The following is a 19,139-nucleotide window of genomic DNA, read 5'->3' on the forward strand; positions in this document are numbered from 1 at the left end:
GACTGAACTGCTCAGCTAGAACCGTGCACCTCTGGGGATACTTACCAAAAACCGGGTGGCGGAGCATCTCGTGCTCATGAGGGGGCTGTCCAAGCAGAGGGTTGGGGAGGGTGCCTGGGGGGTAGGGGAAGCGAGCCAGATGGGGGCCAGCAGTCAGGGGGTCAACCAGCGGGTGGACGGGGCCTGCAGAACCTGGAGAAAAAGAGGGTCTGAATGAAGCAGCTCCTCCCCATGGCTCTGGGAGCAATCAGGAATGGATGGACAGACGTCTGCTTCCAGCTCCGAACACCCTAGCACGCGCCTTCCTTTTTCCAGGGCTCCAGAGCAGCGTCAAGTGCCTTCATCAAGGGTCCTCTCTAGCCAGTGCTCCCCTTTCTTAGGGGTCACAAACAGCAGTGTTCGGGATTTACTCCTGGCTCTGCACCTGGGTCAGTGTTGGCAGGGCCTCTGCACTGGCCCCCTTGGAAGACCACATCTGGGTTGACCTTGGGAGGGCGCCCAGGCTGTCTTCTTGCTCCCTGAGCTCCTCTTTCAAGCTGAGCCCTGCAGCCTACCCACCTCCAGCTAGGGGAGACTCCCAGGTGGCACCAGGACCACCATGTGCATCTACCACTCTGTGGCCTACAGACAGAACGAGGAAATGTGTCCTGCCTACTGCAGGCAGCCTGGCTGCATGGGAAGCAGAGTTGGCAGGGGGAAGCCCAGCTCGAAGTCAACAGGCCACCCCACCCTACAGACTCCTTTCTCAGTGACAACAGATTCCCCAGCTGTCCCCATCTCAGCCCCAACCTGCTCTGAGGTCCAGAACTGTCAAGAGGCCCCAGACTGCCCAAGACCGAGTGCCGTAGCCATCTTGAGGCCCCCAGACCTCTGCGAGACACAGCCACAGACCTGCGCCCATGTGTCCAAGCTCCCAGGGCCAGTGGCTAGTATTGGGGCCCGCCCGGCTTCCCCGCTCTGGGCGCAGCAGGCACCCACCTTGGTGGAGGGGGTCCTGCTGGTGCAGGTGCAGGTGCGAGTGGATGTGGGAGTGCTGGTGGTGGTGGGGTGTCACGTTGAACATCTGCAGGCGGGCCAGGGGGTCGCTGGTGAGCGACGCCATTCGCTCAGCATGGATGCGCTCGGCCGCCAGCCGCTCAGGGTAGCTCATCTCAGGCCGCAGCTGCGGGCCAGCCAGGGCGAGTCTCTCCCTCTCCAGGGGGTTGAGGCCAGGGTGGAAGGAGGCGAAGGGGTGAGGGCCCGCGGCGGGGGGGATGGTGAGGGCGCTGTGCCGGGCGAAGTGCTCCATGGGGTTGGTGGCGGGATGCAGGGGGTCCAGCTCCGGGGGCTTCACCTCGAAGCCCGGCTTCATGCGCTCCCGGATCTCGCGCTCGCGGATCTCACGCTCCCGGATCTCTCGCTCGCGGAGCTCGCGCTCCCGGATGGTGGGGTCCACGTTGTAAAGGCCCGGCATGTGGTAGGCCAGCAGGGGGTCGGTGGGGTTGAGCGGCATGTAGAAGGGGTGGTTGCGGTTGGTGGGCGACATGACGTGGGGCCGTGCGTACTCGCTCAGAGTCCGGAGCGCTGGCGTGTCGGGCCCGATGTAGGGGGGCACAGCGGCAATGGTGGTCGGCGGGGGCTCAAAGGACGGCCGCATGTGGCCTGGGCCGCCCAGCTGCGGGTCGCTCAGGCGGCCTTCGTGTGCCGAGCTAGACGCCTTCTGCAGAGGGGGGGAAACGGGTGAGGGTGGGCCGGAACTGCTTGTGTGCAGAGCTGGTTATAAGGAGTAAGGGGACCCCTGGGCACAGGCCACCCCAGCACTCACAGCTGCGCGTTCAGCCTCACGCTCCCGCTCCCGCTCGCGTTCCTTCTCCTTTTCCTTCTCCTTCTCCCGCTCCCGCTCCTCGCGTGCCTTCTGCTCGGCCTCCCGCTTGGCCTTCTCAATGGCCTCCTCCCGCTTCTTGGCCAATTTGGAGCCCGCCAGGGGCATGAAGTAGAGGTCTGTGCGTGCGCACGAGTTGTACCCACGGTCCAGGTGTTTGGAGAACCTGGGGGGACCCGTCAGTGTCTCAAGGGGGCTCCCAAGCGGCCCAGCCCCCTACCCAGCCCCCAGTGCCGGTGGATTCTGGCCACAGTACCTGGCAGACTGGCTGGCGTGGCTTGGGGTGTCCACCACGGTGGGCTCTGGGGATGGGCTCCTAGGTGGGGGTGGTGGGCTCTCAGGCTCCTCGGCCTCATCCAGAGCCTCTTCCTTGATCTGGACAGCGGGGAGAGGGCAGGTGGCGGCCCCCGGCCCACTGGCACCAGGAGCTACTACGGTGGAGCAGGGCGGCTGGGTGGTGGGGCCAGGGCCCGCAGGTGGGGTGGAGGTCGAGGGGCAGGCTGGGGGTGTGATGGGAGGAGGGCCCCCAGGAACAAACGGGTGCTGCGTGAAAGGCGGCTGGGGGGCCCCCTGATGGAGGCTGGCGGGGGGCAGGCTCTGGCTCTGGGTGAGCACGGGGGGCTGTGCGGGCGAGGACGGCAGCGGCTGGCTCTGAGGCATGAGCTGCAGCGGGGGTGGGTGTGCCGAGGGCGGGTGGTGTGTGGACAGGGAGCTCAGGGGCTTGAGTGCGGGTGGGGGCGGCAGGTTGGCGTTCATGGAGAAAGGCGAGGGCCCCGCCAGGTGTGGGGGGTGCTTGTGCGCCTGCGGAGCAGGCAGCTGCGGGATGGGCGTCGTGGGCGGCGGCTTGATGTGAGGCATGGCCAAGGGGGCGGGTGGCAGGGGCTGCTCCCGGGGCGGTGGTAGCGCCGACTGAGACGGAGGCGGTGGCAGAGGGGCGTGCGAGTGGGCCGTGGCCTGTGAGGCAGGCGGAGGGAGGCCAAAGGGCTGCGGGGGCCCGGGGTGCTGTAGCAGGGGCCCTGCCTGCAGGCTGTGAGGGCCCGCTGGGGCCCCGTGCAAGGATGGCTGCCCATGGGCTGGGCCAGAGCTGGGCCCGGGCCCACTCAGCGACTGCAGTGGTGGGTGCGGGGAGGGTAGCCGCTGGGGGTGCAGGGCCGGGGCCTGCTGGATGTGGGTGTGGGGAGCGGGGCTTGGCGTCTGCAGCTGGGAGGGAGGCTGGGAGGCCGAGGGTGAGCCCTGTGGGGGGACCGCAGAGGGGGCGGGCGCGGGCCCAGGTGGCTGGAGCTGCGGGGTGACCCCGGGGGCCGCTGGGACAGCAGGGACAGATGCTCCAGGTGTCTGCAGGGCCGGAGGCTGGGCCTGCAGCATCTGCTGCTGCGCAGAGGAGTCGGAGTCGCTCTCGTTGTCCTGGGGGCTGGGGATGCTGGGGGACGTGCTGCGATTGTCCTGGTCGATGTCTTTGGGGTCACTGCTGCCCTCATCGTTGACGCTGCGGCTGTCCGAGCTCTCGCCCTCACCCTCGGACGGTGAGTTGGGCCGGCTGATCTCCTGGGGCCCGGGAGGGAGAGAGCTGGGAGCCTGGTACGCACACCCAGCCCACACTGTCCAGCCTGGGGCCTGTGGGGCGGGAGCTGCCCACCAGAGCTATGGTCGCAGGCTGCGGCACTCACCTGGGTCTTGGTCTTCTTGGAACTGGCCCTGTCGGCTTCCTCTGTGTCGGAGGCCACCTTCTCGCGCTGCCGCTTGGTGCTCTTCAGAGGGGATGAGGCCTCCTCCTTCACCTTCTGCAAAGGGAAACCAGAGTGTCAGCGCCTGCTCCATAGAGAACCTGCAGGAAGGACTGTATCAGGCGGTGGGAAGGATGGCTTTGTTGGGGAAGGAGGTGTCCCATTTGCCCCATCCTTGCTGAGGCCTCATGAACCCTAAAGCAGAGATGCCCCCAAAGGTCATGTCGGGGGCAGGCTCTCAAGACCCCATCTTCTCCTGCCTTCTGCTGGTTCCCTCACCTTGGCTGCCTTCTTCACAGTCTCGGCTTTGCTGTCATTGCTGGAGGTGCTTGCGGCGCTGGGTGAGTTCCGGCCGCTGGAGCGGATGTCTTCACTGGCCGGCGAGGCCCGACCATCGGGGCTGGCTGGCTGCTTCTTTCGGCCGCTGCGCAGTGTAGACATCTGCCCGCAGAGACCAGGGGACGGGTGAGCCTAACATCAGTGGCCTACAAGACCCTCAGCCTGAACAACAGGCTTGCAGCAGTCTGTGAGGTGGGTGTGACTGGAGAGTAGGGGGACAACGGGGTTTACTGTGGGAAGGGCATGAACCACACGGGAGGAAGGGGCAGGCCTAGTGATCTCTGAGCTCTCCAGAGCACCTGCTGGCCAGGGGTGACTCCCCCCCCCACCCCCCGCCCCGGCAGCACTCTTAAGCGGATGGACAGTGGGCCCGAGAAGCGCTGAACACATGCATCAGGAGACAGGTCAGAGGAAGGGGCTGTGCCAATCTGCCACTCAATACCACCAGGGAGGCCAGACAAGGGCCTGAGAACAGCTGGGTGAGCTCTCAAATGAAAATCAGACTTCAGGGCCTGCGAGAGATGAGAAGGCTCCAAGTGCAGAGCACATATTCCATGTGCAGGAGGCTCAATTATTTATTTGTTTTGGGGGGACTATACCTGGCAGTTTTCAGGACTTAGTCCTGATGGGCTTGAGGGACCATATGGAGTGCTAGAGACTGAACCCTAAGTTGTGTACAAGGCCAAGCGCCCTACCTACTTTGCTATTGCTTCAGTCTGAGGTACCATTTGATTCCTGTCCCCGCCCCATGGAGCCCCAAGGGAGAGATGGGGAGTGAACAGGGGCAGTTCTGGCCTACAGGCCCCCAACTCACCGAGCCCCGACTCCGCCGCGTCCTCATGCTATGCTTCCCGCCAAGCCCATCCTCCTCCTCCTTGACGGGCTTGAACATGAAGGGCGGGGGGTCCACGGGCTTCTCAATGGGGGGCAGTTCGCCGTACTTCTTGAAGTGGACACGGCAATCCGTGCACAGCAGGATATTCTCCCGGCCCCCGTGGTGCCAGTCTTTGGAGGCTGTGGGAAGAGGGGAGCCAGTGGGGTGCCAGCTGAAAAATCAGCCCCAAGGTGGGTGCGGAGACAGAGGAGGGCAGAAGGGTCTGAGGCTCCTCGCCTGCCCAGCTCAGGGCTCCCCAACACAGGCACATGCCTGTCCCCCCTGCCCCCGACTTCAGCGGGCTTGACCCCCAGCCTGCCGCCCCTCACCCATCCCCCTTACTGGTGGTGAAGCAGTGGCGGCAGGCGTAGCCCTTCAGTTCTTGCTCGCTGTCCTCGCTGTCGAAGTCATCCTCGCTGGCTGAGCTCAAGTCCACTGGGCACAGAGGACACAGAGGGGTCGGGGGCATCATCATGACGGACCAAGAGGGCCAGTGGCCACCTACTACGGACTAAGGTGTGGTGAGCACTGAGAGCCACTAGGTGGCGAAGATTCCCTACCGGCAGCTAAAGGCACCTCAGACCAAAGCCCAGTTTATGACTGGGGTGGGGGGACACCTGGCAGCATTAGGGATGGATGGTGGGCTGCTAACTGCAAGGAAGTGCCCTACCCCTTTAACCCATGCACCATCTCTCCAAGACTCAGTTTTCTAAGTAGTTAACATGAAGGGGAACAGATCCCCCAGCACTGCCAGATTTGTAGCCCCCCTGCAATTAAAACGATGAGTTCCTAAGAAAAGATCCAATGTGTGAAGGCTCGCACAAGTCTCCCAACAGAACCCTAAGTCAGGGTGACCTATGGGCAAGGCTGCCCATGCACGGCTGACGGGGATCCCTGACCCCCACTTACAGAATTCGCTGGACGGGGGTCTGGAGGGTGTGTTGACCGGTGTGGACGCAGTGCGGGTTTTGATCCTCCGGAACACGGCTTGTCTGCGGTGGCGGCGATGGGCACGCGAGCTGGCAGCCTCGGGAGTTTTCTTCCAGTAGTAATAGAAGGTGATGAGCTCCCCCTACAGGACAGAGGAGGGAAAGCTGGGTCCACTGGGGCAGAGCAGGAAAGGGAAAGCTCCTCACACGCTCTGAGCCCTTGGAACCGTAAGTCTCAGGCCACAACAGATGGACAGAGAGAGAAGCTGGCCTTTGGCAGGACAGCACACACTCGTGGTTACTTCTACAGAAATCGCCGGTGGATGCGGTGGGCACCAGGGCCATGTGGGGGGTGGGGACACACACACACACCCAGAGACCCCCACTGAACACCAGAGGGACAAACTGGTGCTCGTGACGGCAGCTCAGCGACAAGAGGGGACGCACACACAAAGGTCACACAGGGGCTGCTTTTTAGGGTCCAGCACAGGCAGGCGAGGAGCCCTGAAGACATAAATCCAAATGAGACAGACAAGAGGGGCACTCTGGGCCCCGGTTGCACTACAGGGAGCTGCAGGATCAGGATCAGGATCTAGATCTAGATCTCTGATCAAATATTCTGAGACAGTGTTCAGGAACAGGAACGCGCCAAGTCAGCTAATGTGGTCACAGACACACCGTGGGGAGAACCCGCCACACAAAGTAGGAGCGGTGCCCGAAGCCCCCAACCCAGCCTCCTCGTGTCTGCAGCCAAAATGCGAGGAGCAGAAAGACTCTAACCTCAATGGGCCAGAAAGACACACTGGGGAGATGCTGGTGGCCAGACAGGAAGTGCAAAGGGGAAGACCTCGGCCCTTATTGTCTCAAAGCGTGCCAGGAGTAACCCCTGAGCACCATCACCACCTTGTGTGACCCCAAAACCAAACTACCATCAGGAGGAGATTCTAAGAGACGAAGCACCTCAGCGACTACATGACCATTCAAAAGATACGACTTCGCATGTTCATGACCCTGCTGACACGTAAGGCAAATCCAGAGCGCTTTCCTCCACAACAAATTGTCCAAAACTCCCAGTCAACGCTCATGACCCACAGACATACATGCCACCCACCCGACTTCAAACCCCCAAATGGCCTTAAGACACGTGACACGCATGTTGGCACTGCAGTGGGCAAGTCTTAGAAACAGCCTCCTAGGTGAAGCCTTCGAGAAGGGTGCATGCAGTGTGTCTGAGCATCTGCCAGGACCCCAGGCGAGCCCAGCACGAGAACAAGAGCCTCCCCCTGTGATTCCCGTGATTCAGTCAACAGGGAAGAATGGAGGGGCTCTCCAGCCTCTTCTGACCAGCCCACTGCTGGCCTTCCTGGAGACCTGAGCACCTCAGGGCCCTTGGCCCCCTCTGCAGTGACCTGTAGGGAAAGGCAGGCGGGCACTCCCACATGGACACACAGGAGCAGCACGCACTGAGCACCACACTGCTGACCCCACTCAAGAAAATGGAATCACAACAAGGATCCCCTGAGGGCCGTCTGGCGCCCATGGGGAAGAGGGCAGGAGGATCTGTAGAAAGGCCACCCTATCGGGGTGAAAGGACGCTATAAACTGATTTGTGCTGTCATTTATAGACACAGAACATCAAGAGACACATTTCTTTGATACATACGGTATGCATGCCAATTAGATAGCAATTAAGTTAACTGGAGAAAAACAGATGTAACAAATCCAGGGCAGGTTTTCTTAGTTGCCTCCCAGCAGTGAAGTGTGCAGGGCCTGGCCCGGGAAAGCATTGCGTCTAGCAGGATTAGAAGAGCGTATCAGACTGCATGGGTGGCGAGGTCTGGAGCACACACAAAGGAACACATCAGGGGGGAGCTTTGGTGCCGCAAACAGGGAGGGACGCTCTGGCAGCCTCGCCCGGCACAGAGTCAATGGGACGGGAATCACACATGCAGCGTGCGTGCCGCGGGCCCCAACGCACATCCATTCAGGGAACAAAAGGGGCTGCAGAAATCAATCGCTTACTGAAACATTAACACGGGCAATCATTGATCAAAGGCGGCCCCACAAAGGCAGCCTTGCAAATGAGCGCCCGCTGGAGCAAACAGAGCAGAAATGCTGTCGACACGAAGGCCCATAATGATCACCCTGCTCCCAGGGCGCTCACCTCATCTCATAACAAGGCCTCAGTAAACACACCTCACTTGGTGGTACTGTAATTGTACACAGCATGACAGCAGGAGAGAGCGACTGTTTGGGTGTGTGTTTGGGGGAAAAGGAAGGGCCCAAGGCCTCTGCCCTGCCGGCAGGAGGGCAGCTCCGGCTCCCTGGGCTGCACTCGGTCCTGGGCTCAGCTCCTTTCCAAAGCTCCCAGAGGGCACCCGGGGCTTCACAGGCCCCTTAGTTTCATTCAGAAGAGGCACAGGGTGGCAGAGGGGGAGCCGAGGGAGAGCTGGGGAGGCAACCAGACTTGGCACCACCAGGAGCGGCTGCACTTCTCCGCCACCAGCCTGTCCCTCCCTGTGGGGGCTGCAGCAAAGGGTCATGGGCCACTTGGTCCTTGGGCCACTTCTCACAGGCTGCTTCATGGGTCCCCAAGGCCAGTCCAGCTGGCACAGGCAGTGGATGGATGGATGAACAAACGGAGAGATCCAATACTTTGGAGTTTGCTCTCTTTTTTTTAATTTCTGGGCCACATCTGCCCATATGTAATGTTGAGGGTCAAGTGGAATTGGCACCTTCACCCCTGTACTGGCTCTCTCTAGCCCTGAAACTTAATTTCCAAGTTGCCTGTTCTCAGGGTCTGAAATAAGATTTCCCTGGCAAGAAGGAGCAGGCAGGAAGCTCAGGAAGCTGCTTCCCAATAGCGGTGGTCCCGATGGCAAGGAGAGGTGATTTGGGCCAGGGCCACCCCGGAAAACCTGTGAGGGGGCAGGGTTCCAGGGAGACTCGAGCTGCAGAGCTCTACCCAGCTACTGAGCTGGACTTAGACCTAGAACTGCAGTTTCTAAACCCGAGCCACCAACTCAGGGATACCAAATCAATGCAGTGACTCTCAGCTCTTTCCTTTTTCCCAGTCCCTGGTGTTTCTGAATAGACAACAGTTCAGAGCATCTCATCTGGGGAAATGCTGGGCTCAGGAAGAGCATTCTCCAATGGGGAACTGGTGGTCTTCAGCGAGGTCTCTGGAGACTGAAGCGGAGCTTACCTGGGTACCTCTGGAACCATAACACACACACACCCCCATCCCTCCAGAAGTTTTTTTGTTTCCCTACCGCTGTGCTATCTCTGCAGCCCCAGCAAGAGGAAGTTTAACTGCACAAGCAATCCACTTCCAGGTCAGTCACCCAACAACCCTTTCCCAGGGGAAAGGAGGCAAGAGCATCCGCAGGCCTGTGGGCCTAAGTGGATGCCAGGAGGATGAAAGTGGTGCTAACGAAGGGCTAGGAGCCCTGCGGTGCAATCGACAGAATTGGAGCAAGGAGGGTTACCAGGTACTCCATCCCTCTACTGGCCCCTGGCTTCCTACAAACATGGTTTTAAGTTTGGGGTCACACCAGCCCTCTAGAAACATCTCTTTAAAGAAACGGTGCCATGTGTGGTCCGGTCGTGTGAAAGAGATGAGCTCTAAAGACACTGTGGCCTCTGAGGGTCTAAGGGCCTATCAAGCTACAGAGAACTGTTTCTCTCTCCCTCGTCCCACTTCTCTCAATGAAAATCTCTGCCAACCTCCCCTGGCCACAGAGGACTCTACAAGTGACAGTTTTTTGCAAGGGGCAGGTGTAGAACTGCCTCCTCTCCTCTGCTCCGTGGGCAACTTCAGTGAAGCAAGACCCAGCCCAGAGGCAGCTGCAGTTCTGCTTTTTCCTGTGGAAGATCAACCCCAGTTTGATTCCCAGCACCACATGTGTGGTCCCCCACCCAGTCCCATCAGGAGAGACCCCCTGAGGCACTGCCAGGCGATGCTACCCCTTCCCCCACCCCCACCCCTAAGGAGAGAAAGGCTCTACTTAACGCTTTAAATATGAGGATTCTAATCAGGAATCTCAATTATTTATGGAACTGCCAAACCCCGAGAATTCACTGTTTCAAACCATAGTTCGTGTCTACAAGCTAAAAAACTCTAATTTCTGTCTCTGGGTTCAGCTACAGAGCGGGCGGGAGGGACTCAACTGCCCCTTCTAGTCCCAGTAAGGCACCCCCCTCTTCCCCTCCTGATCCCGAAAACAAAACCACAATTCACAGGAAAAAACTGAAAGCCATAAACGTGCTAAACCACCGGTCTCCATCCCGTCAACATCGCACTATTTATTGGCCTTTCATTATGGCCGCAATCTCATTATCCCAGCCCAGTATCAAAGTGACATCCGTCAGGGTCACCCATTAAAATGTACATCGGCAATGTGACATTTCCTGACAGGGAGGGAACAAAGGATAGAAGATGAAGGGCTTTGCCGGGACCCTCAGTGAGGGCCACGTTTCCCCAGGTGACGACTGAATGACAGGCTGCAGGGAGATCCATTCTGCACTTGGGAGAGAATAGTTAGGAGAAAAATGTTTTTGTATTGGTAATGACTGCGGAACGGGGACTCCGGCAACACTGCTTTGTGGGGCTTATGGCTTTTATGGACGCACAGCAAATTGTCAGGTACAATCTATTTCTTCCAGTTCAATTTTAAAGTAAGGGAAAGGCTGCCTCATCACAGAGGAGAAAAGGAGTATTTAATCCTGACACCTCCCACTTGTTTAATGGCACAAAGAGGTGCACGGAGTTATCAGTCTTCAAACTCCAACATGACACTGCCTCCCATGCAGTTCAGGACTTAACCTACTGCAGAACCCCTTGTCTGACTCATGTGACCCCCTAAATTACTCAAGATGCAGCTTTGCCTAGGAGAAGGCCAAGGATAAAGATAAGGGTTAAGAGACCAGCACCACGGAGGAGTGGAGAGGGAAGGTCTGAAGTAAGGACCCTGAGATGGACAAACAAACTGGCAGACCATCAAGGAACAATGGTCTGGCCAGAGCAACAGTACAGTGGGGAGGGCATGGTGGTCCTGAGAGCCAAGAGTAGTGCTTGGAGTAGCGCTACTGGAGGTGGCCCCAAAACAAACTAATCAGGAAAACTGCCCCTGAGTTCTGCACACCAGCGACTGTGGGAGGCACCGAGCAGACCCTGCTCTGCGGCCCTGTAGGGATACTCTAACAACTCAACCATCAACCATTGGTGCAGCTGCTGCTTGGAGACCCCAGGCTCACTTCCAAGGGCATTTAGGGAGCTCAAGCGGCCACCGTGGCAGAGAGATGGGAGCTCTCTGCTATTTAGAAAAGGAAAGCGAGCTGGAGCTGCTCCAGCAGATTTCTGGAGGTGGGAAACCTTCCACCCCTGCCCCAACAGGGAACTGCAGGCCCATGTTCCTGCCAGCATCCAAGGCCCATCACCACTGGCACCTTTGTGATGACTTGACCCCTGTGGGGGTGGCAGCAAGTTGCTCCCGGGGCATTCTGGTGAGACTGGCTTGAGATGGGCACCTGTTCCAGGCTTGCTTTCAGTGTGACCCACGTGCTAATAATGTCTGCCAGTTGCACAAAGGGGCAGGCACAGATAAATGAGCCACACCAGGTAGAGCCAGGGGTGGGGTGGGGTGTGTGGGGCGGTGTGTGTGTGTGTGTGTGTGTGTGTGTCCTTGAATCAACTTTGTGTGTGTGTGTGTGTGTGTGTGTGTGTCCTTGAATCAACTTTTTACTTCTCCAGCTCCAACAGCTTCTCCTTTCTGAGGCTGGGGCTGGCATGGTGCTCATAGAAGACCATTCTGGTCTGCTGCAATGCATTTCAGAGTCATCTCGAGCTGTCAGCGCAGGTACAGATCAGCAGTGGCCCCATGCCCCCATGCGCACCAGGACATGGCCGCCAGTGCATGCGGCCTGAAAGGAGACGAACATTCCCTCTGGTGTTGTCTGTGGCATCATGAACTGTTCAGGCCTTTCTCACTGGAATTCCTCTGACCCAGGGAACGTAGACCACACAGAGGCCGTTGTCCCATTTACGAGGCACTAAACTGAGTGAGAAGGAGAAAGGAGGCCATGGATAGTAGGTGGCTCACACTGGCCCATTTCTTCAGGTTAAAACCAGGAGAACGGGACCCACCAACTCCCTTACTATGACATTCAGATGAGGCTTCTAAGGTGACACAGGGCTGTGGCCGAGAGATCATCCAAGATACAGACAGTGGCCTCTTATTTATTTTCTGAGGCGCAACAAGGCAGTAATAGTGGAAGCTGACTGCACCCAGCTCCATTTGCTCACCGGAAAGTCACAGCGTCCCCATTGCAATGACACAAACCTCACATTTTTAGAAATCGCAAAAGCATTAAGTTCTTTTTTTTGGGGGGTCACAACCAGCAGTGTTCAGGGGTCACTCTTGGCTCTGTGCTCAGAAATGGCTCCTGGGGGCCGGCGAGATAGCATGGAGGTAAGGCATTTGCCTTCCATCCAGAAGGACGGTGGTTTGAATCCTGGCATCCCATATGGTCCCCCAAGCCTGGCAGGGGCGATTTCTGAGCATAGAGCCAGGGGTAACCCCTGAGCGCTGACGGGTATGACCCCACCCCCCACAAAAAAAAGGGTTCCTGGCACACATGGGGGACCATATGGGATGCCGGGATTTGAACCACCGTCCATGCTCTGTCCCCACCTCCGAGGGTCACAGAGTGTCCCCCAAAGAACCTAGTAATACCAGCACACTATAGGCCAGCATCCTCAGCTACATTTCTCTCCTGCACCCACTAACTTTATTTATTTATTTATTTATTTATTTATTTATTTATTTATTTATTTATTTATTTATTTTGGTTTTTGGGCCACACCCAGTAACGCTCAGGGGTTACTCCTGGCTATGTGCTCAGAAGTTGCTCCTGGCTTGGGGGACCATATGGGACACCGGGGGATCGAACCGCGGTCCGTCCAAGGCTAGCGCAGGCACCTTACCTTTAGCGCCACAGCCCGGGCCCTGCACCCACTAACTTTATAAGGGAACACTTTATCTCATGGATGCACAGAGCTTACTCCAGTTAAGGTTCAGAGGACCATATGGGGTGTTGAGGATCAAATTCATGTGGGCTGTGTGCAAGTGCCTTATTTACCAGACTATCTCCCTAGCCCCTGCACCAGTATTTATAATAAGCACAGATCACAAAACAGTAATCTGAAGGTACCTCTGGAGGTAACATGATGTATTCAGGCTTTACCTGCCTGGGGCCTGTGAGATGGTCTAAGGGTTCCATACACATTTAGGTCTGGGAGCACCACCAGGTAGCCCCCAAACAAAGCTGTCCAAATCCCTATAATTCCTTCCCAGTTGTCACTTGCCATCTGTGTCCCTGGGAAGGTGAATCGCCCCAGACTCACCTAATCAGGGAAGGTTCATTACAGGCTGCTATTAAGAATTACTGCACGGAGGCCCAGAGAGATAGCACAGCAGTGTTTGCCTTGCAAGCAGCTGATCCAGGACCAAAGGTGGTTGGTTCGAATCCCAGTGTCCCATATGGTCCCCCCTGCCTGCCAGGAGCTATTTCTGAGCAGATAGCCAGGAGTAACCCCTGAGCACCGCCGGGTGTGGCCCAAAAACAAACAAACAAACAAAACAAAAAACCAAACAAACAAAAAAAAGAATTACTGGCCGGAGAGATAGCATGGAGGTAGGGCGTTTGCCTTTCATGCAGAAGGTAATCGGTTCGAATCCCGGCGTCCCATTTGGTCCCCCGTGCCTGCCGCAGCAATTTCTGAGCACGGAGCCAGGAATAACCGTTGAGCACTGCCAGGTGTGACCCAAAAACCACCCCCCCCACACACACACACACGCGAATTACTGCGCAAAAGAGGAGCCTGGGACCATGTTCATCAACTGACAGTTGTTATTTCTTTTTTATTTATTTTTGATTGATTGCTTGGTTTCTGGGCCACACCTGGCAGTGCTCAGGGGTTACTCCTGGCACTTTGGTCAGAAATTGTTCCTGGCAGGCACAGGGGATCCTATGGGATGCTGGGATTCGAACCACCCTTAGTCCTGGGTCGGCCATTGCAAGGAAGACGCATTACCATTGTGCTATCTCTCCAGCGCAGGACTATTTCAATCAACAGAATTTAAAGAAAACTTTCCAAGAATGATCTAACTCTATGGTGTCTCTTCCCACAGCAATAAGAACTTGACTGCACAGAATTAATGAGAGGAAACTGGTTAGGTGCAGGGGATGGTCAAGGTGCTAGGCAAGCTCCTGGTGTGAAGGTCAAAGGTGGAGCCCAACCAGAACCGTCAGAATGACATAGACACCCACATGTATACCAAGGACACGGACACCGACAGCCTCACTAAGGCCATTTCAGCAGCCTCGTGGCTGCCCGGCAACACTCACTCTGATAATTAACTCAAGACTAACACGGAGTAATGACACATTTTAGCGGAGTCAGAACAAACCGAAGGCCACACCTGCTAATCTGCAGGCGGCTCCTTGGGGTTTACCAGCTGTCTCGACACCTCGTGCAGAGCGGCTGCCGTGGATAGGCCGGAAGGTCCAGTTCAGAGAACTGGTGACACCTTATTATTTAATTTCAAGACAAGCTAACTACTCAGGAGAGGCTGAGAGCGTCTATTTAGCCTATGTTTGGGCTCCACAATCTGTCCCATCTACTCTGTCCGTGCACTGTAAGCAGGTGATGTATGAACTGGGACATGTATTCCATACAGCCTCTGAGCTATTATTCACTTCCTCTCTCACTGCCTTCAGCTGATGGGGATTCTAAAGTAAGACCACATGGATGTAGACAGACTGAACTTGGACTGCTGTGTCTGCTCTGGCACTGTGAGGCAGAAAAGTCAAGATCTTCTTTGGAGAAACCAACAATCAACAGTAATGACGGGGTCGGAGAAATAATACAACAGGTAGGTACCTGCGTGCAGCTAACCCGGGTTGGATCCCTGAGCCTGCCTAGAGTGATTCCTGAGTGTAAAGCCATGAATAAGCTCTGAACACCACTTGGTGATCCCCAAAACCAAACCTAAAGAAAAACTCCCAAAAAACAGTGATCAGAAGTAGAAGCCAATACAGAGGGAAGCTGGATGCTCAAAACAAAAAAGGCGACGGAATCCATAATCAAGTACTTTGAATCCCTATCTCTGCTCTGTTGTAGGCAACAGCACTTCTCTAGATCCCTTTATTTGAATAGGGATGTAACTTTGTCAGGGACAGAGATAGTACAATGGGTAGGTCTCTTGCCTCGCATGCAGCCAACCCGGCCAAACTGGGACGGAATACCAGCATCTCTGAGAATCCTCAGGAGGGATTCCTGAGTGCAGAGTCTGGAGTAATCCCTGAGCATAGCTGGGTGTAAAACACACACCACCACCACCACCACCACCAAACAAACAAAGCCAATAACAAACAACTTTTTATTTACTTTTTGAGTTGTACCTCACGAATTACGCCTGTGGGGTGCTGGGCATCAGAAGTTTGATGCTGAGAATGTATGAGGGAAATGCAGAGCCTGTTTAGAGTACAGGCAGGGGTCGGGTGGGGAGGAGGGAGATTTGGGACATGGGTGATGGAAATGTTGCATTGGTGATGGGTGGTGTTCCTTTTATGACTGAAACCCAAACACAATCATGTATGTAATCAAGGTGTTTAAATAAAAAAAAAAAAAAAAAAAAAAGAAGTTTGATGCTCTCCCTGCTGCAATCTCTCCAGCCTCGACTCACTTTTTAAGCAACAAGACAGGCCCCTAATAAAGAAGGGGAGGTTATATGCTTTTAGTCCCAGTGAAGTAGTCTCCAGTGGGCAAAAGTGAGAGCACAGTGGGGAAGGCATGTGCCTTGCACATGGCAAACCTGGGTTAGATCAGAGCACCTCATATCATCTTGAGCACTGCCAGCAGCGAGCCCTAAGCACAGAACAGAAGCAGGCTTTGCGCTCTGAGTGTGGCCCACTCCCCACCCCACACCAATGACTGAGAATGCGCTTACTGCTCCTGGGCCACCAAAGCCAACCATCTGCTGCTGATGCCAACCTTGGGCAGCTCCATCTGATAATGACCAAGATCGAAGAAGATGACCCCTAAAAGACATCCTGTGTCTGTGGGACACACACTCCTAGCTTGGTGCTCAGGAGAACACATGTTGCGTCAGGGTCAAACGGGTTCACATGCAAAGCAAGCACTGTATCTCACTGCCCACATGCTTCTCAAGGGTACCTCTCCAGGGCTGCTACAGCTTCAACAGAGCCCAGAGTCCTTCACCCCTGTTCCTGGAATTCAGGCAATATTAGGGCAATAAGCATAACCTTCAGCCTCTGTGCTGCTCTTCAGAGCAAGCAAAGGGAAAATTAACTCCCAAACAGCCAATGAATCACACCTGACCACTGTCCAGCTCTGCCTGGGTCACACCCCACAGCTGAGTATCTGTGTGAACAGAAGCCCGAGTACCATCTTGAACCACAATGTCAGGGCTGCAGGCAGCCTGCTCAACTCGTCTGTTCCATTCAAGTTCCCTCTAGGATCCATAGGTCAATCGCAAAACACCTAAGGAAAATCAGGACCTCGTCCCAAAATCTGAATGGCCAAAGCAGCTTCATGGAGTTCAAGAGCTGCTTTAGGTATGTCAAGTCACAAAGGAATACGGCAGATGCCGGAAGGTACAGTAGCCAATTATGTACTAAGCTCACAGGGGCAAAACAGAACAGAATATAACACCCAGAACAAACCCAGTGCCATGAGAGAACCAAAAGGCTGGAGCACCAGGTTTGATCAATGTGAGTACCACATGGTGCCCGGTCACCCCACCCCCATCTTCTTCTTCTTCTTCTTTTTGGTTTTTTGGGCCACACCCGGTGGTGCTCAGGGGTCACTCCTGGCTGTCTGCTCAGAAATAGCTCCTGGCAGGCACGGGGGACCATATGGGACACCGGGATTCGAACCAACCACCTTTGTTCCTGGATCGGCTGCTTGCAAGGTAAACGCCGCTGTGCTATCTCTCCGGGCCCCCACCCCCATCTTCTGCCTAACCTTACCTGATGGTAAGACCAGCCCATTTCTGGGAGGGGTTTTTGGTAGGTAACAAAAGGATTGCCTGAGTGCGAGGAAGGGGATTGACTGAGATTCAGCGAGAGAAGCGGAAGGAGTGCTGGGAGGATGGAGAGTTATGAGAGAAGTTTAAGTGCAGGGCTGACTATGGAGCCAGCGTCAAAGGTTTAAGTATAGCCACACATGGTGGCTAGGGCCTTGAATAAAGCTTCATATCTCATGAAACCTCTCTGTGGATCATTTCCTTGCCATCACCTTGAGACTCGCCAGCTGGAGGGGGTGCCAGGTGCGTGGCCTGGGCCGGCAGAGAAAGGCCTCTCTCCATCCATCTCACCACCACCCACCTCCTTCCAGCACTCCATAATTGATCTGTTATTCTCCAGTGCTGGATCAACTGTGACTCAAAAGCCCAAACCAAAGCTAGGTCCTATCTGGGGAGGCCTTTCCACTCCCCTGCTCTGAGCATCTCTGCACCCCCCAGGTGCCCTCCAGAAAACCCTGACTCAGATGTGTCAGATGTGTAGGCCAGGTAAGCTTCAAACAGTTAAAGAAATGAATTAAAGGGGCCAGAGAGATAGCACGGCTGCGTTTGCCTTGCAAGCAGCCGACCCAGGACCTAAGGTGGTTGGTTCGAATCCCGTCATCCCATATGGTCCCCTGTGCCTGCCGGGAGCTATTTCTGAGCAGATAGCCAGGAATAACCCCGAAGCACTGCCATGCGTGCCCCCCCCCCCAAAAAAAAGGTAAAGAAATGAATCGAAGGGGCCAGAGCAATGACTCAGCGGTAGGACGTGTGCCTTGCACGCGGCTGACCCAAGACGAACCACAATCCAATCCCCGGTATCCCATATGGTCCCCCAAACCAGGAGGGATTTCTAAGCACATAGCCAGGAATAACCCCTGAGTGTCACCGGGTGTGGTCCAAAAACAAAACAAACAAAAAAAAAGAAATGAACTGATACACATCTAATATGATTTTATCCCAATTAATTAAAATACCAGCATAGAAAGAAAATCTGTGAGAACTAAATATCAGAAAGGGAAAGATCATGTTGAATCCTATAAAAATCCTAAGGTTATTTCTCAGGAACCTCTTACAGGCCAAGCCTAGAGCTACTTCCACCACCGGGCATCACTAATAAAGATGCCTTCAGGGGCTGGAGTGGTGGTATGGAGTGGTTCGATCCCCCAGCGTCCCATATGGTCCCCCAAGCCCTCAGTTGTCTGCCCTGGCATCGAGGGCATGAAAAGGACAGGAGACTGAGTCAGGATTCCGGCTGCAAACTCAGGCTTCTTGTTGATGGGGACAGCGGGCTGGCTCTATGTGGCCCCCAACTCTTTGTGCTGGAGCCCACATGGCGTTTACCTCACAGCCATAATACGTGACAGGACAGGGTCTCGGGGATGTGAAGATACTTCCCAGGTGGCTGAAGTCTACCCACGGGGATAAGAGGCAACCCGAAGCTCCAGTGGGTGAGCAGTGCAAGCTCTAAGGTCCAAATGATTTGCTTATAGAAGACTGACTCATGATCAAAACGGTCTTGTTTGTCTGTTTCTGGGCCACACCTGGTGGCGCTCTGGGGTCACTTCTGGCTCTGCACTCAGACATCGCTCCTGGAAGGCTTGGGGGACCATATGAGGTGTCGAGAATCGAACCGAGTTGGTTCTGGGTGGGCCACATGCAAGGCAAATGCCCTACCCATGTGCTATCGCTCTGGCCCCTTCAAAACAGTTATTATTTTTTTTTTTAAATGGCACTTGTTTGCGCATGCACAAAGAGAGATAGTATAGCAGGTAGAAAGCTTGCCATGCTATTCTGGCATGGCACATGCCCCCCTCCATGTACCACCACCAGGAGTGCAGTAGTAAGCCCAGAGCACTGCTGGGCATGTCCCAACTGTCCCCCTACCCAATAAATAGAATGGGAAATATCTAGAATTATTTTTTCTTGGGGGACTTGGGGACCAAACTCCTGGCTCTGAGCTCTGGCTCAAACCAGGTCCACAACATGCAAACTAAGTGCTTTAACTGTTGGACTCTGTCCCTATGGAATATCTGAAACCGTCATCCATTAAAAAGACAATTCACCTGAAAGACGAGCTGAAGTGTATATTCTTCAGAAGAGGAAAGACCAACTGTCAAAATAAAAAAGATGAATTCAGATAGCTGATAAGAAATGGCCTTACTGAGCACAAACGGAGCTGGGCGTAGAGTTCAAGAACTATTCCCAGGCGTAGACTCTACTTTGCTCACATGCTCCACAAACAAGCAGACCTGCTCACATGCGCCCACCTTGGAAACAACACATTACCTGTTCCCTACTCCAACTGCAAAGCCCACACTG

The 19,139-nt window shown here is 55.4% G+C and overlaps 1 protein-coding gene across 4 annotated transcripts in view; it reads right to left on the reverse strand.

Annotated features, from left to right (window-relative positions):
• The window catches only part of RERE (arginine-glutamic acid dipeptide repeats), a 249,354-nt gene that overhangs the window by 2,586 nt on the left and 227,629 nt on the right, over positions 1-19,139 (reverse strand). For all 4 annotated transcript variants that reach the window (XM_049775275.1, XM_049775276.1, XM_049775278.1 and 1 more), the window contains 9 exons: positions 5,708-5,870; positions 5,141-5,233; positions 4,739-4,938; positions 3,865-4,026; positions 3,529-3,642; positions 2,118-3,406; positions 1,805-2,027; positions 979-1,699; positions 46-192 (listed from right to left, as the gene is read on the reverse strand). In XM_049775275.1, the coding sequence (XP_049631232.1) occupies positions 46-192; positions 979-1,699; positions 1,805-2,027; positions 2,118-3,406; positions 3,529-3,642; positions 3,865-4,026; positions 4,739-4,938; positions 5,141-5,233; positions 5,708-5,870 (3,112 nt within the window). The remainder of the gene's footprint in view (positions 1-45; positions 193-978; positions 1,700-1,804; positions 2,028-2,117; positions 3,407-3,528; positions 3,643-3,864; positions 4,027-4,738; positions 4,939-5,140; positions 5,234-5,707; positions 5,871-19,139) is intronic.

This window comes from Suncus etruscus, chromosome 6, assembly GCF_024139225.1.
Source record: "Suncus etruscus isolate mSunEtr1 chromosome 6, mSunEtr1.pri.cur, whole genome shotgun sequence".
In the NCBI taxonomy this organism is placed as follows: Eukaryota; Metazoa; Chordata; class Mammalia; order Eulipotyphla; family Soricidae; genus Suncus; species Suncus etruscus.